At 40.1% G+C, this 19,927-nt stretch overlaps 1 protein-coding gene across 2 annotated transcripts in view; it reads right to left on the bottom strand.

The window, feature by feature from the left end:
- Nucleotides 1-19,927, bottom strand: part of Sptlc3 (serine palmitoyltransferase, long chain base subunit 3) — a 143,149-nt gene that overhangs the window by 98,115 nt on the left and 25,107 nt on the right. For both annotated transcript variants that reach the window (NM_001356507.1, NM_175467.4), the window contains one exon: nucleotides 1,203-1,388. In NM_001356507.1, coding sequence (NP_001343436.1) covers nucleotides 1,203-1,388 — 186 coding nt within the window. The remainder of the gene's footprint in view (nucleotides 1-1,202; nucleotides 1,389-19,927) is intronic.

Genomic DNA, 19,927 nt, shown 5'->3' with positions numbered 1-19,927 from the left:
ACAATAAGAGGCTGAAGAATGCTCAACACTAAATGGAACATTAATATAGGCACTCTTTCCTCTCAAGGCTTATGGATCATTGTAGAGGAAGGGCCTCAAACAAACAAACAAATACAGCAGGTAGCAACACATAGGGTATCACAGCATACACAAGATCAAGACAGACCAAATTCCAACACTGAGAGATGTGTGCATGAAGGCACACTAGTGCTGAGGAACTATTGGTAATTGTTAGCTTCTGGAAGATGGAAATTCAGTTTTCTTTAAGAGTATAGATCTTCTGGTAAGTTAGCCATGGGAAATTTCTATGTGTGAAAGATCACACAGCCAAGAATATTTGATAATCACAAATTGCACTTGATAGGTTCAGGGGGAAAAAGGGTACAAAGATGGGTGTATAAGGAAGGGGTTTGAAGTGAAAAGAGTTGGTGGAGGCTGTGAATATGATCAAGATGTGTACAAATTTCCCAAAGAACTAATTATATATACATACAGGATAGATCTCTGATTATCTTTTCATTTATTTTCTAGGTCAGTACAGAAAAAAGGCAATGCAGATACTTTACAAATAGCTATGTAAATGGTTCTAAATTCAGTGACTTGATCATTACTATGTGTGTCAGCCAAATCTAATGGCAAATCTAGTGTGTGGAGGTTAGGGATGCTGTTTGAATTCCTTCAATGCACAAGACTTTCCAAAGAGGGAAATCATCCAATGAGTTATACCAGCAGTGCAAATATTAAGAAATCCTGTTCAACATGAAATTAAAATGTCACTTCTCACCAAGGCACCTATTCTTAATTTGGAATAGACCACAAATAATCTAGAAGAACAGAGATGAGTACTTCCCAGGTGCCCTTGCTTCCACTGCTGTCTTTCTCATTGGTTCACTCATCATTAAAATGATCATTTATCATATTGATAATGGTAATATTATCTAAGTTAAATGTGATAATGAACAAGAAATCTTAAATTCTGTACCTGGTAATTAATAGTATTTCAATAAATGTTTGTAGAAAACAAACAAACAAACACCAAGGCCACAAATACATCAAAGATGGCTTAGTAAGTGGAGATGAATGGAATTTATGGTGAATGGTTCCTGGACATATCCTTGTTTCTAGGGTCTGTGCCTGAATGACTATTTGAGAAGGGGAAGATGTAGACACTCACACAGATCCAGGGTGGCAAGCATACTTACTTTTTGTTCTTCTCGCTCTACAGCTGCATTGCATTTTTCAATTCCCCAGTTTCTCATAAAGTCTCTGAGATAGCCGAATAGGATTCCAATTCCATATCCCATGTAAGTTAAAACGTAGACATAAAGTGGTGCTTCCTGGTAGGGCTCAAAGACTGGCTTATCCTCAGCATATGCCTTCCTATTTTGCTGAAAACACAAAGAAAATCCAAGATCAGCAGTCTCTCACTGAGAATATATCAAGGTACTTGTATATTTTTAAACTTTTGACCTTTAAAAGCTAAAGAACTCATTAAAAGATACTAAATCTGCTTGAAAGACATTGGAATTTGATCACTGAGAAGGATAAACAGCAACATAAATTTACCTTACAATAATTTGGTGAAAAGTTTTCCAAGAATGGATGCCCTTAAGATTCCAAAATGAAGCTCCACAAATTCTTTCTTAATTGTGAGCTCAGGCTCACTGCCTCCCCTAAGCCTCTTATGTACATGACAAGAACACTCAGCACTCTACATTCTTGTGATGTAGGGACCATGCTCAGTATCTCCCTCCAAATACTAACTCTGGACACTGCTAGTAATTTGTATGTTTCTGTAAAAAGTCACAAACAAATTCAGGAAAGAGGCAACAGAAGCATTCTAGGAAAATCATTTCCTGCTATTTCATGTTGAAAAGAAAAAGTGCCATGATTTTATCTTTGTATATGGCATAGTTTACAGGTAAAACTAAGTTTATTTATTTTTATCTTTTTTTATAATTTCATAACTCTTTTTTATTTATTAGGTATTTTCTTCATTAACATTTCAAATGCTATCCCAAAAGTCCCCCATACCCTCCCCCCACTCCAATACCCACGCACTACCACTTCTTGCCCCTGGTGTTCCCCTGTACTAAGGCATATAAAGTTTGCAAGACCAAGGGGTCTTTCTTCTCAATGATGGCCAACTAGGCCATCTTCTGCTACATGTGCAGCTAGAGACACGAGCTCTGGAGTTACTGGTTAGTTCATATTGTAGTTTCACCTATAGGGTTGCAGACCCCTTTAGCTCCTTGGGTACTTTCTCTAGCTCCTCCATTGGGGGCCTTGTGATCCATCCAATAGCTGACTGCCCCAACATAGCCTCACAAGAGACAGCTATATAAGGGTCCTTTCAGCAAAATCTTGCTAGTGTATGCAATGGTGTCAGCGTTTGGAGGCTGATTATAGGATGGATCTCCGGGTATGACAGTCTCTAGATGGTCCATCCTTTCATCTCAGCTCCAAACTTTCTCTCTGTAACTCCTTCCATGGGTGTTTTGTTCCCAATTCTAAAAAGGGGCAAAGTATCCACACTTTGGTCTTCATTCTTCTTGAGTTTCATGTGTTTCACAAATTGCATCTTATATCTTGAGTATTCTAAGTTTCTGGGCTAATATCCACTTATCAGTGAGTACATATCATGTGACTTCTTTTGTGATTGGGTTATCTCACTCAGGATGATGCCCTCCAGGTCCATCCATTTGGCTAGGAATTTCATAAATTCATTCGTTTTAATAGCTGAGTAGTACTCCACTGTGTAAATGTACCTTATTTTTTGCATCCATTCCTCTGTTGAGGGGCATCTGAGTTCTTTCCAGCTTCTGGCTATTATAAATAAGGCTGCTATGAACATAGTGGAGCATGTGTCTTACTTACTAGTTGGAATATCTTCTGGATATATGCCCAGGAGAGGTATTGCTGGATCCTCCAGTAATAATACCATGTCCAATTTTCTGAGGAACCGCCAGACTGATTTCCAGAGTGGTTGTACAAGCTTGCAATCCCACCAACAATGGAGGAGTGTTCCTCTTTCTCCACATCCTCGCCAGCATCTGCTGTCACCTGAATTCTTGATCTTAGCCATTCTGACTGGTGTAAGATGGAATCTCAGGGTTGTTTTGATTTGCATTTCTCTGATGATTAAGGATGCTGAACATTTTTTCAGGTGTTTCTCAGCCATTCGGTATTCCTCAGGTGAGAATTCTTTGTTTAGCTCTGAGCCCCATTTTTTTTTTTTATGTTGTAATAATGGTTTTATTTTTGATAAGAAATCTTTTTTTTTCCATTTTTTATTAGGTAGTTAACTCATTTACATTTCCAATGCTATACCAAAAGTCCCCCATATCCACCCACCCCCACTCCCCTGCCCACCCACTCCCCCTTTTTGGCCCTGGTGTTCCCCTGTACTGGGGCATATAAAGTTTGCAAGTCCAATGGGCCTCTCTTTCCAGTGATGGCCGACTAGGCCATCTTTTGATATATATGCAGCTAGAGTCAAGAGCTCCGGGGTACTGGTTAGTTCATAATGTTGTTCCACCTATAGGGTTGCAGATCCCTTTAGCTCCTTTGAGCCCCATTTTTTAATGGGGTTCTTTAATTCTCTGGAGTCCACCTTCTTGAGTTCTTTATATATATTGGATATTAGTCCCCTATCTGATTTAGGATAGGTAAAGATCTTTTCCCAATCTGTTGGTGGCCTGTTGTCTTATTGATGGTGTCTTTTGCCTTACAGAAGCTTTGCAGTTTCATGAGGTCCCATTTGTCAATTCTCAATCTTACAGCACAAGCCATTGCTGTTCTATATAGGAATTTTCCCCCTGTGCCCATATCTTTGAGGCTTTTCCCCGCTTTCTCCTCTATAAGTTTCACTGTCTCTAGTTTTATGTGGAGTTCCTTGATCCACTTAGATTTGATCTTAGTACAAGTGGATAGGAATGGATCAATTCTCAGTCTTCTACATGATAACCTCCAGTTGTGCCAGCACCATTTGTTGAAAATGCTGTCTTTTTTCCACTTAATGGTTTTAGCTCCCTTGTCAAAGATCAAGTGAACATAGGTGTGTGGGTTCATTTTTGGGTCTGCAATTCCATTCCATTGGTCTACTTGTCTGTCACTATACCAGTACCATGCAGTTTTTAATCACAATTCCTCTGTAGTACAGTTTTAGGTCAGGCATGGAGATTCCACCAGAGGTTCTTTTATACTTGAGAAGAGTTTTTGCTATCCTAAGTTTTTTCTTATTCCAGATGAATTTGCAGATTGCCTTTTCTAATTCGTTGCTCAATTGAGTTGGAATCATGATGGGGATTGCATTGAATCAGCAGATTGCTTTTGACAAGATAGCCATTTTTACTATATTGATCCTGCCAATCCATGAACATGGGAGATCTTTCTATCTTCTGAGGTCTTTAATTTCTTTCTTGAGAGACTTGAAGTTCTTATCATACAGATCTTTTACTTCCTTAGTTAGAGTCATGCCAAGGTATTTTATATTATTTGTGACTATTGTGAAGGGTGTTGTTTCTCTAATTTCTTTCTCAGCCTGTTTATCCTTTGTATAGAGAAAGGCCATTGACTTGTTTGAGTTAATTTTATATCCAGCTACTTCAATGAAGCTGTTTATCAGGTTTAGGAGTTCTCTGGTGGAATTTTTAGGGTCACTTATCTATACTATCATATCATCTGCAAAAGGTGATATTTTGACTTCCTCTTTTCCAATTTGTATCCCCTTGATCTCCTTTTGTTGTCGAATTGCTCTGGCTAGGATTTCAAATACTATGTTGAATAGGTAGGGAGAAAGTGGGCAGCCATGTCTAGTCCCTGATTTTAGTGGGATTGCTATCAGCTTATCACCATTTACTTTGATGTTGGAAACTGGTTTGCTGTAGATTGTTTTTATCATGTTTAGATATGGGACTCGAATTCCTGATTTTTCCAAGACTTTTATCATGAATGGGTGTTGGATTTTGTCAAATGCTTTCTCAGCATCTAAGGAGATGATCATGTGGTTTTTGTCTTTGAGTTTGTTTATATAGTGGATTACGTTGATGGATTTCCGTATATTAAACCATCCCTGCATACCTGGAATGAAACCTACTTGGTCAGGATGGAAGATTATTTGATGTGTTCTTGGATTCGGTTAGCGAATCCAGATTTTATTCCCCTCCCAATTCACCCTCTGACTGTTCTGCATCCCATACCTCATCCACAGACCCTTGTCTTCAAGAGGATGTCCCCACCTCCCACTCCTCACCCCACCAGAGCCCTAAACTCCCTGGGCCTCCAGTCTCTTGATGGTTAGGTACATCTTCTCTGACTGAACCCAGACCCTGCAGTCCTCTGTTGTGTATGTGTTGGGAGCCTCATATCAGCTGGTGTATGCTGCCTGTTTGGTGTTCCAGTGTTTGAGAGATCTTGGGGGTCCAGATTAATTGAGACTGCTGGTCTCCCCACAGGATTGCCCTCTTCCTCCTCGTCTTCCAGCTTTTCCCTAATTCAACAACAGGGGTCAGCATCTCAGTAATAGTGTCAGGCATTCGATCCCACTTTGGGCTTGTCACTGGACCTTCTTTTCCTCAGGCTCTTTTCCATTTCTATCCCTGCATTTCTTTCAGACAGGAACAACTATGAGTCAAAGTTTTGACTGTGGGATTGCAATCCATCCCTACTTGATGCCCCAACTTTCTGTTAGAGGTGGACTCTACAAGTTCCCTCTCCCCACTGTAGGGCATCTTGTCTAAGGCCTCTCCTTTTGATTCTTGAGAGTCTCTTACCTCCCTGGTCATTGGTACATTCTGGAGGGTACCCTCCCAAATTAATCTCAAAGTATTTAGTAAGTGCTTTCTTTTTTTTTTTTTTTTTTTTGATAAGGAGGGAGAAAGCATATCTCTCTTGTGCCCTGAAATGAACCCTCAGTGCTCATGTATGTACACACACACACACACACACACACACACACACACACATGCACAATCCCATACATACACTCACAGAGAAACAGACAGAGAGAGAGAGAGAGAGAGAGAGAGAGGTTTCAAGATGAAGTAGCCCACGGAACACGACACACATTCAATTATGCTAGCCTAAGGCCTAGGGAAAGTTTCAGGCCTTATTCACTCTACTGGGATAAGAAGCTAAGCTATGAAATCCACTCTGGGATGGTAAAATGCCAATGGAATCCAGAAGACTGGAGATAAGGCAATGCTCACTGTCCTACTTACAGGGGAATGCAGGAAGATTTTGCATATTATACTTAAGAGCTGTCACTGATGAGCTTATGAAGCTTTCATAAGTGATGACAGAGAGATTATCTCTGTGTATATTAGAGCAGTTAAGTGATTCCTGAGCAGAAAAACAAATCACTGGGAATGACATGGAGTTCAAAACTCTGTCAAACTATTCTGCATTCAGTATAGGGTTGGTTGTGTGTGTGTGTGTGTGTGTGTGTGTGTGTGTGTGTGTGTGTGTGCATGAGTGGGTATATATCCATTTTTCCTAATAGTGTCATGGGTACTCTATGGTAAAAATAAACAAAGAAATACAAATTTATAAAGTGTTTGGAAATTGTATGAACATTAATATGATACAGTATTTATGCAAGATAATCAATGGAATACCCTCAAAGATCAGTGAAAGTCTGTGGTAGCAAGCCATAACTTACTTCCTCCAACTGTTTCACTCAGAAACTTGGGAAAGTTTCCTTGAGAGTGGGTGTGGCTATAAAGATGAGGCTTTTCCTTCTTACTTCAATTTGAAGCTGGCATGAGAAGATGCCAGTCTGCCAGCTTTCTCATCAAGCTCCAAAACTGCCCTATAATGACTAAATTTTATGCAAATGTGACTAAAGGATAGGGAGATGTTTTTCTCAACTGACTATCCACCTTCTGGATGGAGACTGCACTTGACTTGGCAGGGATAACTGCAGCCCCAGTTCCCTTATCCTATCACAGTATGATTACCACAGTATGACAGATATGATTTCTATGGTAGAAAGGAAAGCCAAGACCTCCAAAGGCCACCCAGAGTCCTGTTCATAAAACACAGAGACACAGAAACTGTTCAGCAGATGGCTATGAAACAATGATTTATTGACTTTATTGAGGAGGAGAGTTTGATCATAAAAACACAAAATTTCAAAGCATTCAATACTTTAAATACTTGACTTTATTTGGAAACAGAGCAGGAGAATTCAGATATATATATATATATATATATATATATATATATATATATATATATATATATATATATATGCTTCTGTGATAAGCAGCATAGAAGACAACAGTGGCTCCAGAAATTTCAAGTTAAACTGTAGTCAGGAGTCGGTTTTCCAGAGAACCAGAGAAAGTACACAGCTAACAAGAGCCCTTTTGGAGTCAGACCAAACCTCAAACAATAGCTTCAAAAATATACCCATGAAAGTAATGTTTGATTGAGATGGGTTATGGGACAGCTTGGGCCTTGCTAGGGTAACAGGCAATAAAACAACTGCCTTGTAAGTATGGGGACAAACAGCTAAGAGTTAGGCACATCAAGGCTGGTAGCTCACCAGAGTGAGGAAAGGATGACATACTGGAAAGTCGTGGAAGTGTCATTCCAATGCCAATACAAAGGCATATATGAGCAGATTTAGAGCTTTGTGTTCTAAGACCAGAGATCTTATGAAAGTAGTTCAGGGAAGCCACTAAAGCAAACAAACTCACAGACACACAAAGATACATACACACAAAGACACACTCAGACATATATACAGAAAGAAACACGTACAGACACACAGGTGTACACACAAGGTCACATAAACAGAGATACACCCACACAACTTCTTGGTCAGAGGATGTAACAATATATTATTATTATTATTTTAAATATTCATTTAGTAAAAAGAAAAACAGGAGCTATGTAGAGAAATAGGAAAACATAACCTATACAAAGAGTAAGGGAGAGCTGCCAAGAGAAACTGCCCATGGAAGTATCCCAAATGTTGGACTTAGCAAAGACACGTGAATCTTAAAAGAAAAAATAAAGCTCTTTGGGAAAAAAGCAAGTAACTTCAGACAGTAACTTAAGACCAACTCCAAAAAAGGAGTGAATGAGCAAAGGCAAAGGTCACTACAAAAATATGAACATATGGACATATTACAAATGTTCAAAATGCAGAAAAGGGGGCTTGAGAGATGTAAACCATCTCTCAAGTGGTTACGAGCACTGGCTGCTCTTCCAGAGGACCCAGGTTCAATTCCTAGAATCCACAACTGCCTGTAACTCCTGTTCTGGGGGATCTGACGCCCTCACACAGACACACATGCAGTCAAAACATCAGTGCACATAAAATAAAAATAAAGAAATTACAAAAAGCCAAAAAGACACTTTGGTTGAAAGAAATAGAAAGGCATGATAACAGTATCTAATCAAATAAAAGACTCAAAGAAAAATGTGGAATAAGATGGTACAAATGCTGGGCATGCTGACACACACCCAGCAACTGGGAGATGGAGGCAGAAGGACCAGGAATTCAAGGCTACTATGGGTAACAAGGGGATATTCTTTCAGAAGGGTGTGTAATAATTGAACTAGAAAGTTGGCATGGAGACTTTGTAGTATATTTAAGTAAAAATAATCAGAAAATGTTGTTAGGATTTATACAAACCAAAGCCCCTAAATGCACAGAAATAAATAAAAATAAAGGGGAATGACAAGGGCCACTTGGAGAAAATGTAAGATAGCACTTAAAACAGAAACAGTTTCTTAAGCTGAAAGAAAAGAAAGGAGATAGAAAAATTCTAGAAAAATATTATATGAATATTGGCCAGAAACTCTCCCAATTTTCATGACATTTATTGATTACATATGTAAATGCTTATTTCCATCTAAAATAAGATATAAGACAAATAGATCCACTATCAATGTGATAGTAAAAATGTGGATGATAAAGATGAAGAGCAAGAAAAAGCAACTCATCACACCCTAGTGATGGCAGTGAGGTGGGTAGCTCTCTCTCAGCACACATGATGGTGCAGAAGGCAATATTCTAAATGTAGAAAGATTAGTAAATGAGGATTGGCAAAATCATGATTGAAAAGTGACTGTAAAATAAAGTTACAAGATAAACAAGAACTGGGAGAGTTTATGAATAAAAAATGAATGTAGGATAAGGGCATTGCAAAAGAAATGATAACTTGGAGAATTCATGAGTAGAAGAAAGCTCTTAGGAATCTAACCCAAAGAACAATTCTTCAGCCTAAAAGTCTCAAACAGCAATTCAATATAGTCATCTTCACTCCCAAGAACAAAGGAAGATTCTGTTATACAATCATTAAAATGTAATGTGTACATTTCTCTCTTTTTTCTAACAAATGATTTAAAAAGATATTATACAATATATGTGCATGTTTATTAGTGATGCTGTTGATGAACACAACTAAAGAATGGCACAAAGTACTTAGATATGACTGAATCTATGTTGGAGTAAGGAAAGGATCCGAGGTGCAAGTGAGAGTCCACAGAAACTGATGAGTAGAACAAGAAATGGTAAATGGGTATCAATGGAATTAACACTTCTCTGTCCCTCTTGCTCTGTCCACTTATTTTTGGAGTACTGTGTCTTCAGTCTAGAACCTTATGCACAACAGGCAAGTGTTCTACCACAGAGCAGCATTGCCAGCTTTATATATTTATGTTAAGTACCAAAGAAAATATGAAGAAAACTCAAGAATAAAAGAAAATCACTAAAGTAATAAAAGTATTACACTAGGGCCTTCACTGAATCCAAAGGAAGTATTAGAGTTAGACCAGATACAGGCATCCAGAAAGCCAAGCCAAGCCAAAGAAAACAGAAAACCTGGCAATCGTTAACCCAGTGATTCTTGTCACATAGTAGAAGTGAATGGAGGAAGCAATCCCATCAAGTGGCTGACTGTCAAGCTGCATAAAAGCAAAGTGAAATCTACGTATTCACTGTCAAAGCACAGACTCACAGTTGTAAATACACTGCTGGTGTGGAAAAGGCTGGTTTGTAAGAATAGCCTCCACCAGAGCTGTGCTGCTGCACTAGCACTCACAACTCATCGACCTCTGAAGCAAACTGTGCTAGGAAATGGAGAGACCGGTGCTCTTAACTGCTAAGCCACCCAGGGACACCAGCCCACTCCACCCACAAAATTCTTTTTTTTTTTTTTTTTTTTTTTTTTTTTTTTTTTTTTTAAATAAAGGTTAATCAGTATAATTTTATTTTTTTTTTTTGTTTTTTTTTTTTCCATTTTTTATTAGGTATTTAACTCATTTACATTTCCAATGCTATACCAAAAGTCCCCCATATCCACCCACCCCCACTCCCCTGCCCACCCACTCCCCCTTTTTGGCCCTGGTATTCCCCTGTACTGGGGCCTATAAAGTTTGCAAGTCCAATGGGCCTCTCTTTCCAGTGATGGCCGACTAGGCCATCTTTTGATATATATGCAGCTAGAGTCAAGAGCTCCGGGGTACTGGTTAGCTCATAATGTTGTTCCACCTATAGGGTTGCAGATCCCTTTAGCTCCTTGGCTACTTTCTCTAGCTCCTCCATTGGGAGCCCTATGATCCATCCATTAGCTGACTGTGAGCATCCACTTCTGTGTTTGCTGGGCCCCGGCATAGTCTCACAAGAGACAGCTACATCTGCGTCCTTTCAATAAAATCTTGCTAGTGTATGCAATGGTGTCAGCGTTTGGATGCTGATTATGGGGTGGATCCCTGGCTATGGCAGTCTCTACATGGTCCATCCTTTCATCTCAGCTCCAAACTCCGTCTCTGTAACTCCTTCCATGGGTGTTTTGTTCCCAAATCTAAGGAGGGGCATAGTGTCCACACTTCAGTCTTCATTCTCCTTGAGTTTCATGTGTTTAGCAAATTATATCTTATATCTTGGGTATCCTAGGTTTGGGGCTAATATCCACTTATCAGTGAATACATATTGTGTGAGTTTCTTTGTGAATGTGTTACCTCACTCAGGATGATGCCCTCCAGGTCCATCCATTTGGCTAGGAATTTCATAAATTCATTCTTTTTAATAGCTGAGTAGTACTCCATTGTGTAGATGTACCACATTTTCTGTATCCATTCCTCTGTTGAGGGGCATCTAGGTTCTTTCCAGCTTCTGGCTATTATAAATAAGGCTGCTATGAACATAGTGGAGCATGTGTCCTTCTTACCTGTTGGGGCATCTTCTGGATATATGCCCAGGAGAGGTATTGCTGGATCCTCCGGTAGTACTATGTCCAGTTTTCTGAGGAACCGCCAGACTGATTTCCAGAGTGGTTGTACAAGCCTGCACTCCCACCAACAATGGAGGAGTGTTCCTCTTTCTCCACATCCACGCCAGCATCTGCTGTCACCTGAATTTTTGATCTTAGCCATTCTGACTGGTGTGAGGTGGAATCTCAGGGTTGTTTTGATTTGCATTTCCCTGATGATTAAGGATGTTGAACATTTTTTCAAGTGCTTCTCTGCCATTCGGTATTCCTCAGGTGAGAATTCTTTGTTCAGTTCTGAGCCCCATTTTTTAATGGGGTTATTTGATTTTCTGAAGTCCACCTTCTTGAGTTCTTTATATATGTTGGATATTAGTCCCCTATCTGATTTAGGATAGGTAAAGATCCTTTCCCAATCTGTTGGTGGTCTTTTTGTCTTATTGACGGTGTCTTTTGCCTTGCAGAAACTTTGGAGTTTCATTAGGTCCCATTTGTCGATTCTCGATCTTACAGCACAAGCCATTGCTGTTCTGTTCAGGAATTTTTCCCCTGTGCCCATATCTTCAAGGCTTTTCCCCACTTTCTCCTCTATAAGTTTCAGTGTCTCTGGTTTTATGTGAAGTTCCTTGATCCACTTAGATTTGACCTTAGTACAAGGAGATAAGTATGGATCGATTCGCATTCTTCTACACAATAACAACCAGTTGTGCCAGCACCAATTGTTGAAAATGCTGTCTTTCTTCCACTGGATGGTTTTAGCTCCCTTGTCGAAGATCAAGTGACCATAGGTGTGTGGGTTCATTTCTGGATCTTCAATTCTATTCCATTGGTCTACTTGTCTGTCTCTATACCAGTACCATGCAGTTTTTATCACAATTGCTCTGTAGTAAAGCTTTAGGTCTGGCATGGTGATTCCGCCAGAAGTTCTTTTATCCTTGAGAAGACTTTTTGCTATCCTAGGTTTTTTGTTATTCCAGACAAATTTGCAAATTGCTCCTTCCAATTCGTTGAAGAATTGAGTTGGAATTTTGATGGGGATTGCATTGAATCTGTAGATTGCTTTTGGCAAGATAGCCATTTTTACAATGTTGATCCTGCCAATCCATGAGCATGGGAGATCTTTCCATCTTCTGAGATCTTCTTTAATTTCTTTCTTCAGAGATTTGAAGTTTTTATCATACAGATCTTTCACCTCCTTAGTTAGAGTCACGCCAAGATATTTTATATTATTTGTGACTATTGAGAAGGGTGTTGTTTCCCTAATTTCTTTCTCAGCCTGTTTATTCTTTGTATAGAGAAAGGCCATTGACTTGTTTGAGTTTATTTTATATCCAGCTACTTCACCGAAGCTGTTTATCAGGTTTAGGAGTTCTCTGGTAGAATTTTTAGGGTCACTTATATATACTATCATATCATCTGCAAAAAGTGATATTTTGACTTCCTCTTTTCCAATTTGTATCCCCTTGATCTCCTTTTGTTGTCGAATTGCTCTGGCTAATACTTCAAGTACTATGTTGAAAAGGTAGGGAGAAAGTGGGCAGCCTTGTCTAGTCCCTGATTTTAGTGGGATTGCTTCCAGTTTCTCTCCATTTACTTTGATGTTGGCTACTGGTTTGCTGTAGATTGCTTTTATCATGTTTAGGTATGGGCCTTGAATTCCTGATCTTTCCAAAACTTTTATCATGAATGGGTGTTGGATCTTGTCAAATGCTTTTTCTGCATCTAACGAGATGATCATGTGGTTTTTGTCTTTGAGTTTGTTTATATAATGGATTACATTGATGGATTTTCGTATATTAAACCATCCCTGCATCCCTGGAATAAAACCTACTTGGTCAGGATGGATGATTGCTTTAATGTGTTCTTGGATTCGGTTAGCGAGAATTTTATTGAGGATTTTTGCATCGATATTCATAAGAGAAATTGGTCTAAAGTTCTCTAACTTTGTTGGATCATTCTGTGGTTTAGGTATCAGAGTAATAGTGGCTTCATAAAATGAGTTGGGTAGAGTACCTTCTACTTCTATTTTGTGAAATAGTTTGTGCAGAATTGGAATTAGATCTTCTTTGAAGGTCTGATAGAACTCTGCACTAAACCCATCTGGTCCTGGGCTTTTTTTGGTTGGGAGACTATTAATAACTGCTTCTATTTCTTTAGGTGATATGGGACTGTTTAGATGGTCAACTTGATCCTGATTCAACTTTGGTACCTGGTATCTGTCCAGAAATTTGTCCATTTCGTCCAGGTTTTCCAGTTTTGTTGAGTATAGCCTTTTGTAGAAGGATCTGATGGTGTTTTGGATTTCTTCAGGATCTGTTGTTATGTCTCCCTTTTCATTTCTGATTTTGTTAATTAGGATTTTGTCCCTGTGCCCTTTAGTGAGTCTAGCTAAGGGTTTATCTATCTTGTTGATTTTCTCAAAGAACCAACTCCTCGTTTGGTTAATTCTTTGAATAGTTCTTCTTGTTTCCACTTGGTTGATTTCACCCCTGAGTTTGATTATTTCCTGCCGTCTACTCCTCTTGGGTGAATTTGCTTCCTTTTTTTCTAGGGCTTTTAGATGTGTTGTCAAGCTGCTAGTATGTGCTGTCTCCCGTTTCTTCTTGGAGGCACTCAGCGCTATGAGTTTCCCTCTTAGAAATGCTTTCATTGTGTCCCATAGGTTTGGGTACGTTGTGGCTTCTTTTTCATTAAACTCTAAAAAGTCTTTAATTTCTTTCTTTATTCCTTCCTTGACCAAGGTATCATTGAGAAGAGTGTTATTCAGTTTCCACGTGAATGTTGGCTTTCCATTATTTATGTTGTTATTGAAGATCAGTCTTAGGCCATGGTGGTCTGATAGGATACATGGGACAATTTCAATATTTTTGTATCTATTGAGGCCTGTTTTGTGACCAATTATATGGTCAATTTTGGAGAAGGTCCCGTGAGGTGCTGAGAAGAAGGTATATCCTTTTGTTTTAGGATAAAATGTTCTGTAGATATCTCTCAGGTCCATTTGTTTCATAACTTCTGTTAGTTTCACTGTGTCCCTGTTTAGTTTCTGTTTCCACGATCTGTCCTTTGAAGAAAGTGGTGTGTTGAAGTCTCCCACTATTATTGTGTGAGGTGCAATGTATGCTTTGAGCTTTACTAAAGTGTCTCTAATGAATGTGGCTGCCCTTGCATTTGGAGCGTAGATATTCAGAATTGAGAGTTCCTCTTGGAGGATTTTACCTTTGATGAGTATGAAGTGCCCTCCTTGTCTTTTTTGATAACTTTGGGTTGGAAGTCGATTTTATCCGATATTAAAATGGCTACTCCAGCTTGTTTCTTCAGTCCATTTGCTTGGAAAATTGTTTTCCAGCCTTTCACTCTGAGGTAGTGTCTGTCTTTTTCCCTGAGATGGGTTTCCTGTAAGCAGCAGAATGTTGGGTCCTGTATGTGTAGCCAGTCTGTTAGTCTATGTCTTTTTATTGGGGAATTGAGTCCATTGATATTAAGAGATATTAAGGAAAAGTAATTGTTGCTCCCTTTTATTTTTGTTGTTAGAGTTGGCATTCTGTTCTTGTGGCTGTCTTCTTTTTGGTTTGTTGAATGATTACTTTCTTGGTTGTTCTAGGGCGTGATTTCCGTCCTTGTATTGCTTCTTTTCTGTTATTATCCTTTGAAGGGCTGGATTCGTGGAAAGATATTGTGTGAACTTGGTTTTGTCGTGGAATACTTTGGTTTCTCCATCTATGGTAATTGAGAGTTTGGCCGGGTATAGTAGCCTGGGCTGGCATTTGTGTTCTCTTAGTGTCTGTATAACATCTGTCCAGGCTCTTCTGGCTTTCATAGTCTCTGGTGAAAAGTCTGGTGTAATTCTGATAGGCCTTCCTTTATATGTTACTTGACCTTTCTCCCTTACTGCTTTTAATATTCTATCTTTATTTAGTGCATTTGTTGTTCTGATTATTATGTGTCGGGAGGAATTTCTTTTCTGGTCCAGTCTATTTGGAGTTCTGTATGCTTCTTGTATGATCATGGGCATCTCTTTTTTTATGTTTGGGAAGTTTTCTTCTATTATTTTGTTGAAGATATTAGCTGGCCCTTTAAGTTGAAAATCTTCATTCTCATCAATTCCTATTATCCGTAGGTTTGGTCTTCTCATTGTGTCCTGGATTACCTGGATGTTTTGAGTTAGGATCCTTTTGCATTTTGTATTTTCTTTGACTGTTGTGTCGATGTTCTCTATGGAATCTTCTGCACCTGAGATTCTCTCTTCCATTTCTTGTATTCTGTTGCTGATGCTTGCATCTATGGTTCCAGATTTCTTTCCTAGGGTTTCTATCTCCAGCGTTGCCTCGCTTTGGGTTTTCTTTATTGTGTCTACTTCCCCTTTTAGTTCTAGTATGGTTTTGTTCATTTCCATCACCTGTTTGGCTGTGTTTTCCTGCTTTTCTTTAAGAGCCTGTAACTCTTTAGCAGTGCTCTCCTGTAAATCTTTAAGTGACTTATGAAAGTCCTTCTTGATGTCCTCTATCATCATCATGAGAAATGTTTTTAAATCTGGGTCTAGATTTTCGGTTGTGTTGGGGTGCCCAGGACTAGGTGGGGTGGGAGTGCTGCGTTCTGATGATGGTGAGTGGTCTTGATTTCTGTTAGTAGGATTCTTACGTTTGCCTTTTGCCATCTGGTAATCTCTGAAGCTAGCTGTTTTAGTTGTCACTGTTAAGAGCTTGTTCTTCAGGTGACTCTGTTAGCCTCTATGAGCAGACCTGGAGGGTAGCACTCTCCTTAGTTTCAGTGGGCAGAGTATTCTCTGCAGGCAAGCTCTCTTCTTGCAAGGCAGGTACCCAGATATCTGGTGTTCGAACCAGACTCCTGGCAGAAGTTGTGTTCCACTCACTAGAGGTCTTAGGATCACGTGTGGAATCCTGTGTGGGCCCTTGCGGGTGTCAGGCGACTCAGCTGGCAAGGTAGCCGGGGCTCGAGTGGAGTGGAAGGGGTTTGTGCCCCAGATCAAGCCCGGGTAGCCTGCTTCCCTATGTACCGCAGTCTCAAGTTCCACGCGATTGGATTGGGGTAGGCGCTGTGTTCCACTCACCAGAGGTCTTAGGGTCCCGTGGGGAGTCCCGTGTGGACCCTTGCGGGTGTTGGGCAAGACTCTGCTGGCAAGGTAGCCCGGGGCTCGAGTCACGAGTCGAGCGGAAGGGACTTGTGCCCCAGATCAGGCCCGGGTAGCCTGCTTCCCTATGTACCGCAGTCTCAAGTTCCGCGCGATTGGATTGGGGCAGGCACTGTGATCCACTCACCAGAGGTCTTAGGGTCCCGTGGGGAGTCCCGTGTGGACCCTTGCGGGTGTTGGGCAAGACTCTGCTGGCAAGGTAGCCCGGGGCTCGAGTCTTGAGTCGAGCGGAAGGGACTTGTGCCCCAGATCAGGCCCGGGTAGCCTGCTTCCCTATGTACCGCAGTCTCGAGTTCCGTGTGATTGGATTGGGGCAGGCACTGTGATCCACTCACCAGAGGTCTTAGGGTCCCGTGGGGAGTCCTGTGTGGACCCTTGCGGGTGTTGGGCAAGACTCTGCTGGCAAGGTAGCCCGGGGCTCGAGTCTTGAGTCGAGCGGAAGACCACCCACAAAATTCTTAACCCCAAATTTATCCTTGTCTGGCCCCCGTGGGAGAAGATGTGCCTAGTCTCACAGAGACTTGAAGTGCCAGGATGGAGGGAATTTCAGGGGCATCCACACTTGACCAGAGGAGGAGAGAGGGTGATGGGGGAAGGACTGTGGGAGGGGTGACTGCGAGGAGGGCAGTGAACAGGATGTAAAGTGAATAAGTAAAAAATATTAAAACAAAAATAAGAGAGAAAGAGGCATTTTGTTTTATTGTGGAGAATAACTGTAGAGTGGTAAAATTGCAACCCACCAGGAAATACAACAACAAACATGTTTATTGCTACTAAAACCCATAAATACATAAACAAAACCAGACAGAGATGGAAGAAGAACAAATTCTACAGTAATAGTAGGAACTTCAGTATTCTACTCTTGATAATAGATAAAACAGCAGACATCTGTAGAATTCTTCTCCAAACAGAATAATACACACTCTCAAAAGCATGTACATGCAAGCTATAAAACAAGCTCCAGTACATTTAAAACAATTGGAATCAATAGGTGGGACTTCTGGGTCACAGAGGAAATGAGACATAGAGGAGAGGAGGCCTTTTCTGCCATGCTTTGGAGGAAGAAGAATACAGTAATCATGAACAAGAATGACCAGAAGAGTTACAGCAACATGACCCTTTGGAGCCCTGTTACACCTGTAAAAGCAGACTTTTAATCCCCACCCACTCAGCACACACCCCAGTCCCAGCTCAACTCCCCAGGTGTTCTGACACATCCAGGATAACAGGTGAGAGCCCAAACCCTACCCCATAGTTGCCTTAACCAAGACCCCCAGGATCCTGAGCCACAGGTACTCAGCCCAGTCAGAGACCTGTGTTCCTTCCAGTTTGCACCTCTTCTCTGAATCCCCACCCACTCAGCACACACCCTAGTTGCAGCTCAACCCCAGGGGTTCTGACACATCCAGGCTCACAGGCGCACAGGTACACAAACTCACAGGCTCACAGGAGGGACAAGCTCCAGTCAGTCAGCAGGTTCAGTTAAAACCAGAGATAAATAGATTGCAATAGGTAAGTGCAAGAACATAATTAAAGGAAACCACTACTACTTAGCAACATCAGAACCTAGGTCTCCCCCCACAGCAAGTTCTCGATATCCCAACACACATGTAAAGCAAGATTCAAATCTAAATTCTCATCTCATGAAGATAATAGAGTTAAGGACATAAATAACTCGCTTAAAGAAATACAGGAAAACACAGGTAAACAAGTGGAAGTCCTTAAAGAGGAAACACATAAATCCCTTAAAGAAATACAAGGAAACACAATCAAACAGGTGGAAAAATTGAACAATACTGTCCAGGATTGAAAAATGGAAATAGAAACATTAAAGAAGACACCAAAGGGAGACAACCCTGGCAATGGAAAACCTAGGAAACAGATCAGAAGTCACAGATGCCAGTGTTACCAATAGAATACAAGAGATAGAAGAGAGAATCTCAGGTATAGAAGATACCATAGAAGACATCGACACACCAGTCAAGGAAAATACAAATAGCAAACAGCTCCTAACCCAAAATATTCAAGAAACCTAGGACACAATGAAAAGACCGAACCTAAGAATAATAGGTATAGAGGAGAGTGAAGATTCCCAACTCAAAGGGCCAGCAAATATTTCCAACAAAGTTATAGAAGAAAACTTCCCTAACCTAAAGAAAGAGGTGCCCATAAACACAAGAAGTCCACAGAACTCCAAGTAGATTGAACTGGAAAAGAAGTTCATCCTGCCACATAATAATCAAAATGCCAAATGCATAGAACAAAGAACAAGTATTAAAAGAGGTAAGAACTCAAATCCCCAGTAAAAAGAAATAGGCTAACAGACTGGGTACATAAACAGAACCCAGCATTTTGCTGCATACAGGAAATGTACCTCAGTGACAAAGACAGGCATTACCTCAAAGAAAAAGACTGTGAAAGAATTTTTCTAAGAAAATGGTTCCAAGAAACAAGCTTGAGTAGCAATATCCAATAAAATGGACATTCAGCCAAAAGATATTGAGAGAGAGAGAGAGAGAGAGAGAGAGAGAGAGAGAGAGAGAGAGAGAGAAAGAGAGAGAAAAGGATACTACATACTTATTATCAAAGGAAAAACCTACCAATATGAATTCTCAGTTCTGAACATCTATGCCCCAAATGGAAGGGAAACCACATTTGTAAAAGAAACATTACTGAAGCTCAAAGCACACATTGAACCTTACCCAATAATAATAGATTTCAATAGCCCACTCTCATCAATGAACAGATCATGGAAACAGAAACTAAACACAGACACATTGAAACTAAAAGAAGTTATGAAACAAATGGATTTAACAGATATCTATAGAACATTTCACCCTAAAACAAAAGAATATACTTTCTTCTCAACACCTCATGGTACCTTCTCAAAAATCGACCATATGATCAGACAGAAAACAAACCTCAAAAGTTACAAGAATATTGAATTAATTCCATGTGTTCTATTGGACCACCACAGACTAAAGCCAACCTTCAATAACAAAAAACAAAAAACAAAAAACCAAAACAGATAGCTCACATACACATGGAAACTGAACAACTTCTACTCAATGATAACCTGGTCAGAGAAGAAATAAATAACACTCCCATTGTTGGTGGGATTGCAAGCTTGTACAACCACTCTGGAAATCAGTCTGGCGGTTCCTCAGAAAATTGGACATAGTACTACAGGAGGATCCAGCAATACCTCTCCTGGGCATATATCCAGAAGATGTCCCAACCGGTAAGAAGGACACATGCTCTACTATGTTCATAGCAGCCTTATTTATAATAGCCAGAAGCTGGAAAGAACCCAGATGCCCCTCAACAGAGGAATGGATACAGAAAATGTGGTAAATTTACACAATGGAGTACTACTCAGCTAATAAAAAGATTGAATTTATGAAATTCCTAGGCAAATGGATGGACCTGGAGGGCATCATCCTGAGTGAGGTAACACAATCACAAAGGAACTCACACAATATGTACTCACTGATAAGTGGATATTAGCCCAAAAACTTAGGATACCCAAGTTATAAGATACAATTTGCTAAAC

The sequence above is a fragment of the Mus musculus genome, chromosome 2 (genome assembly GCF_000001635.26).
Source record: "Mus musculus strain C57BL/6J chromosome 2, GRCm38.p6 C57BL/6J".
Classification (NCBI taxonomy): domain Eukaryota; kingdom Metazoa; phylum Chordata; class Mammalia; order Rodentia; family Muridae; genus Mus; species Mus musculus.
The sequence above is the reverse complement of the archived record's forward strand: the minus strand, read 5'-3'. Positions and strand labels throughout refer to the sequence as shown.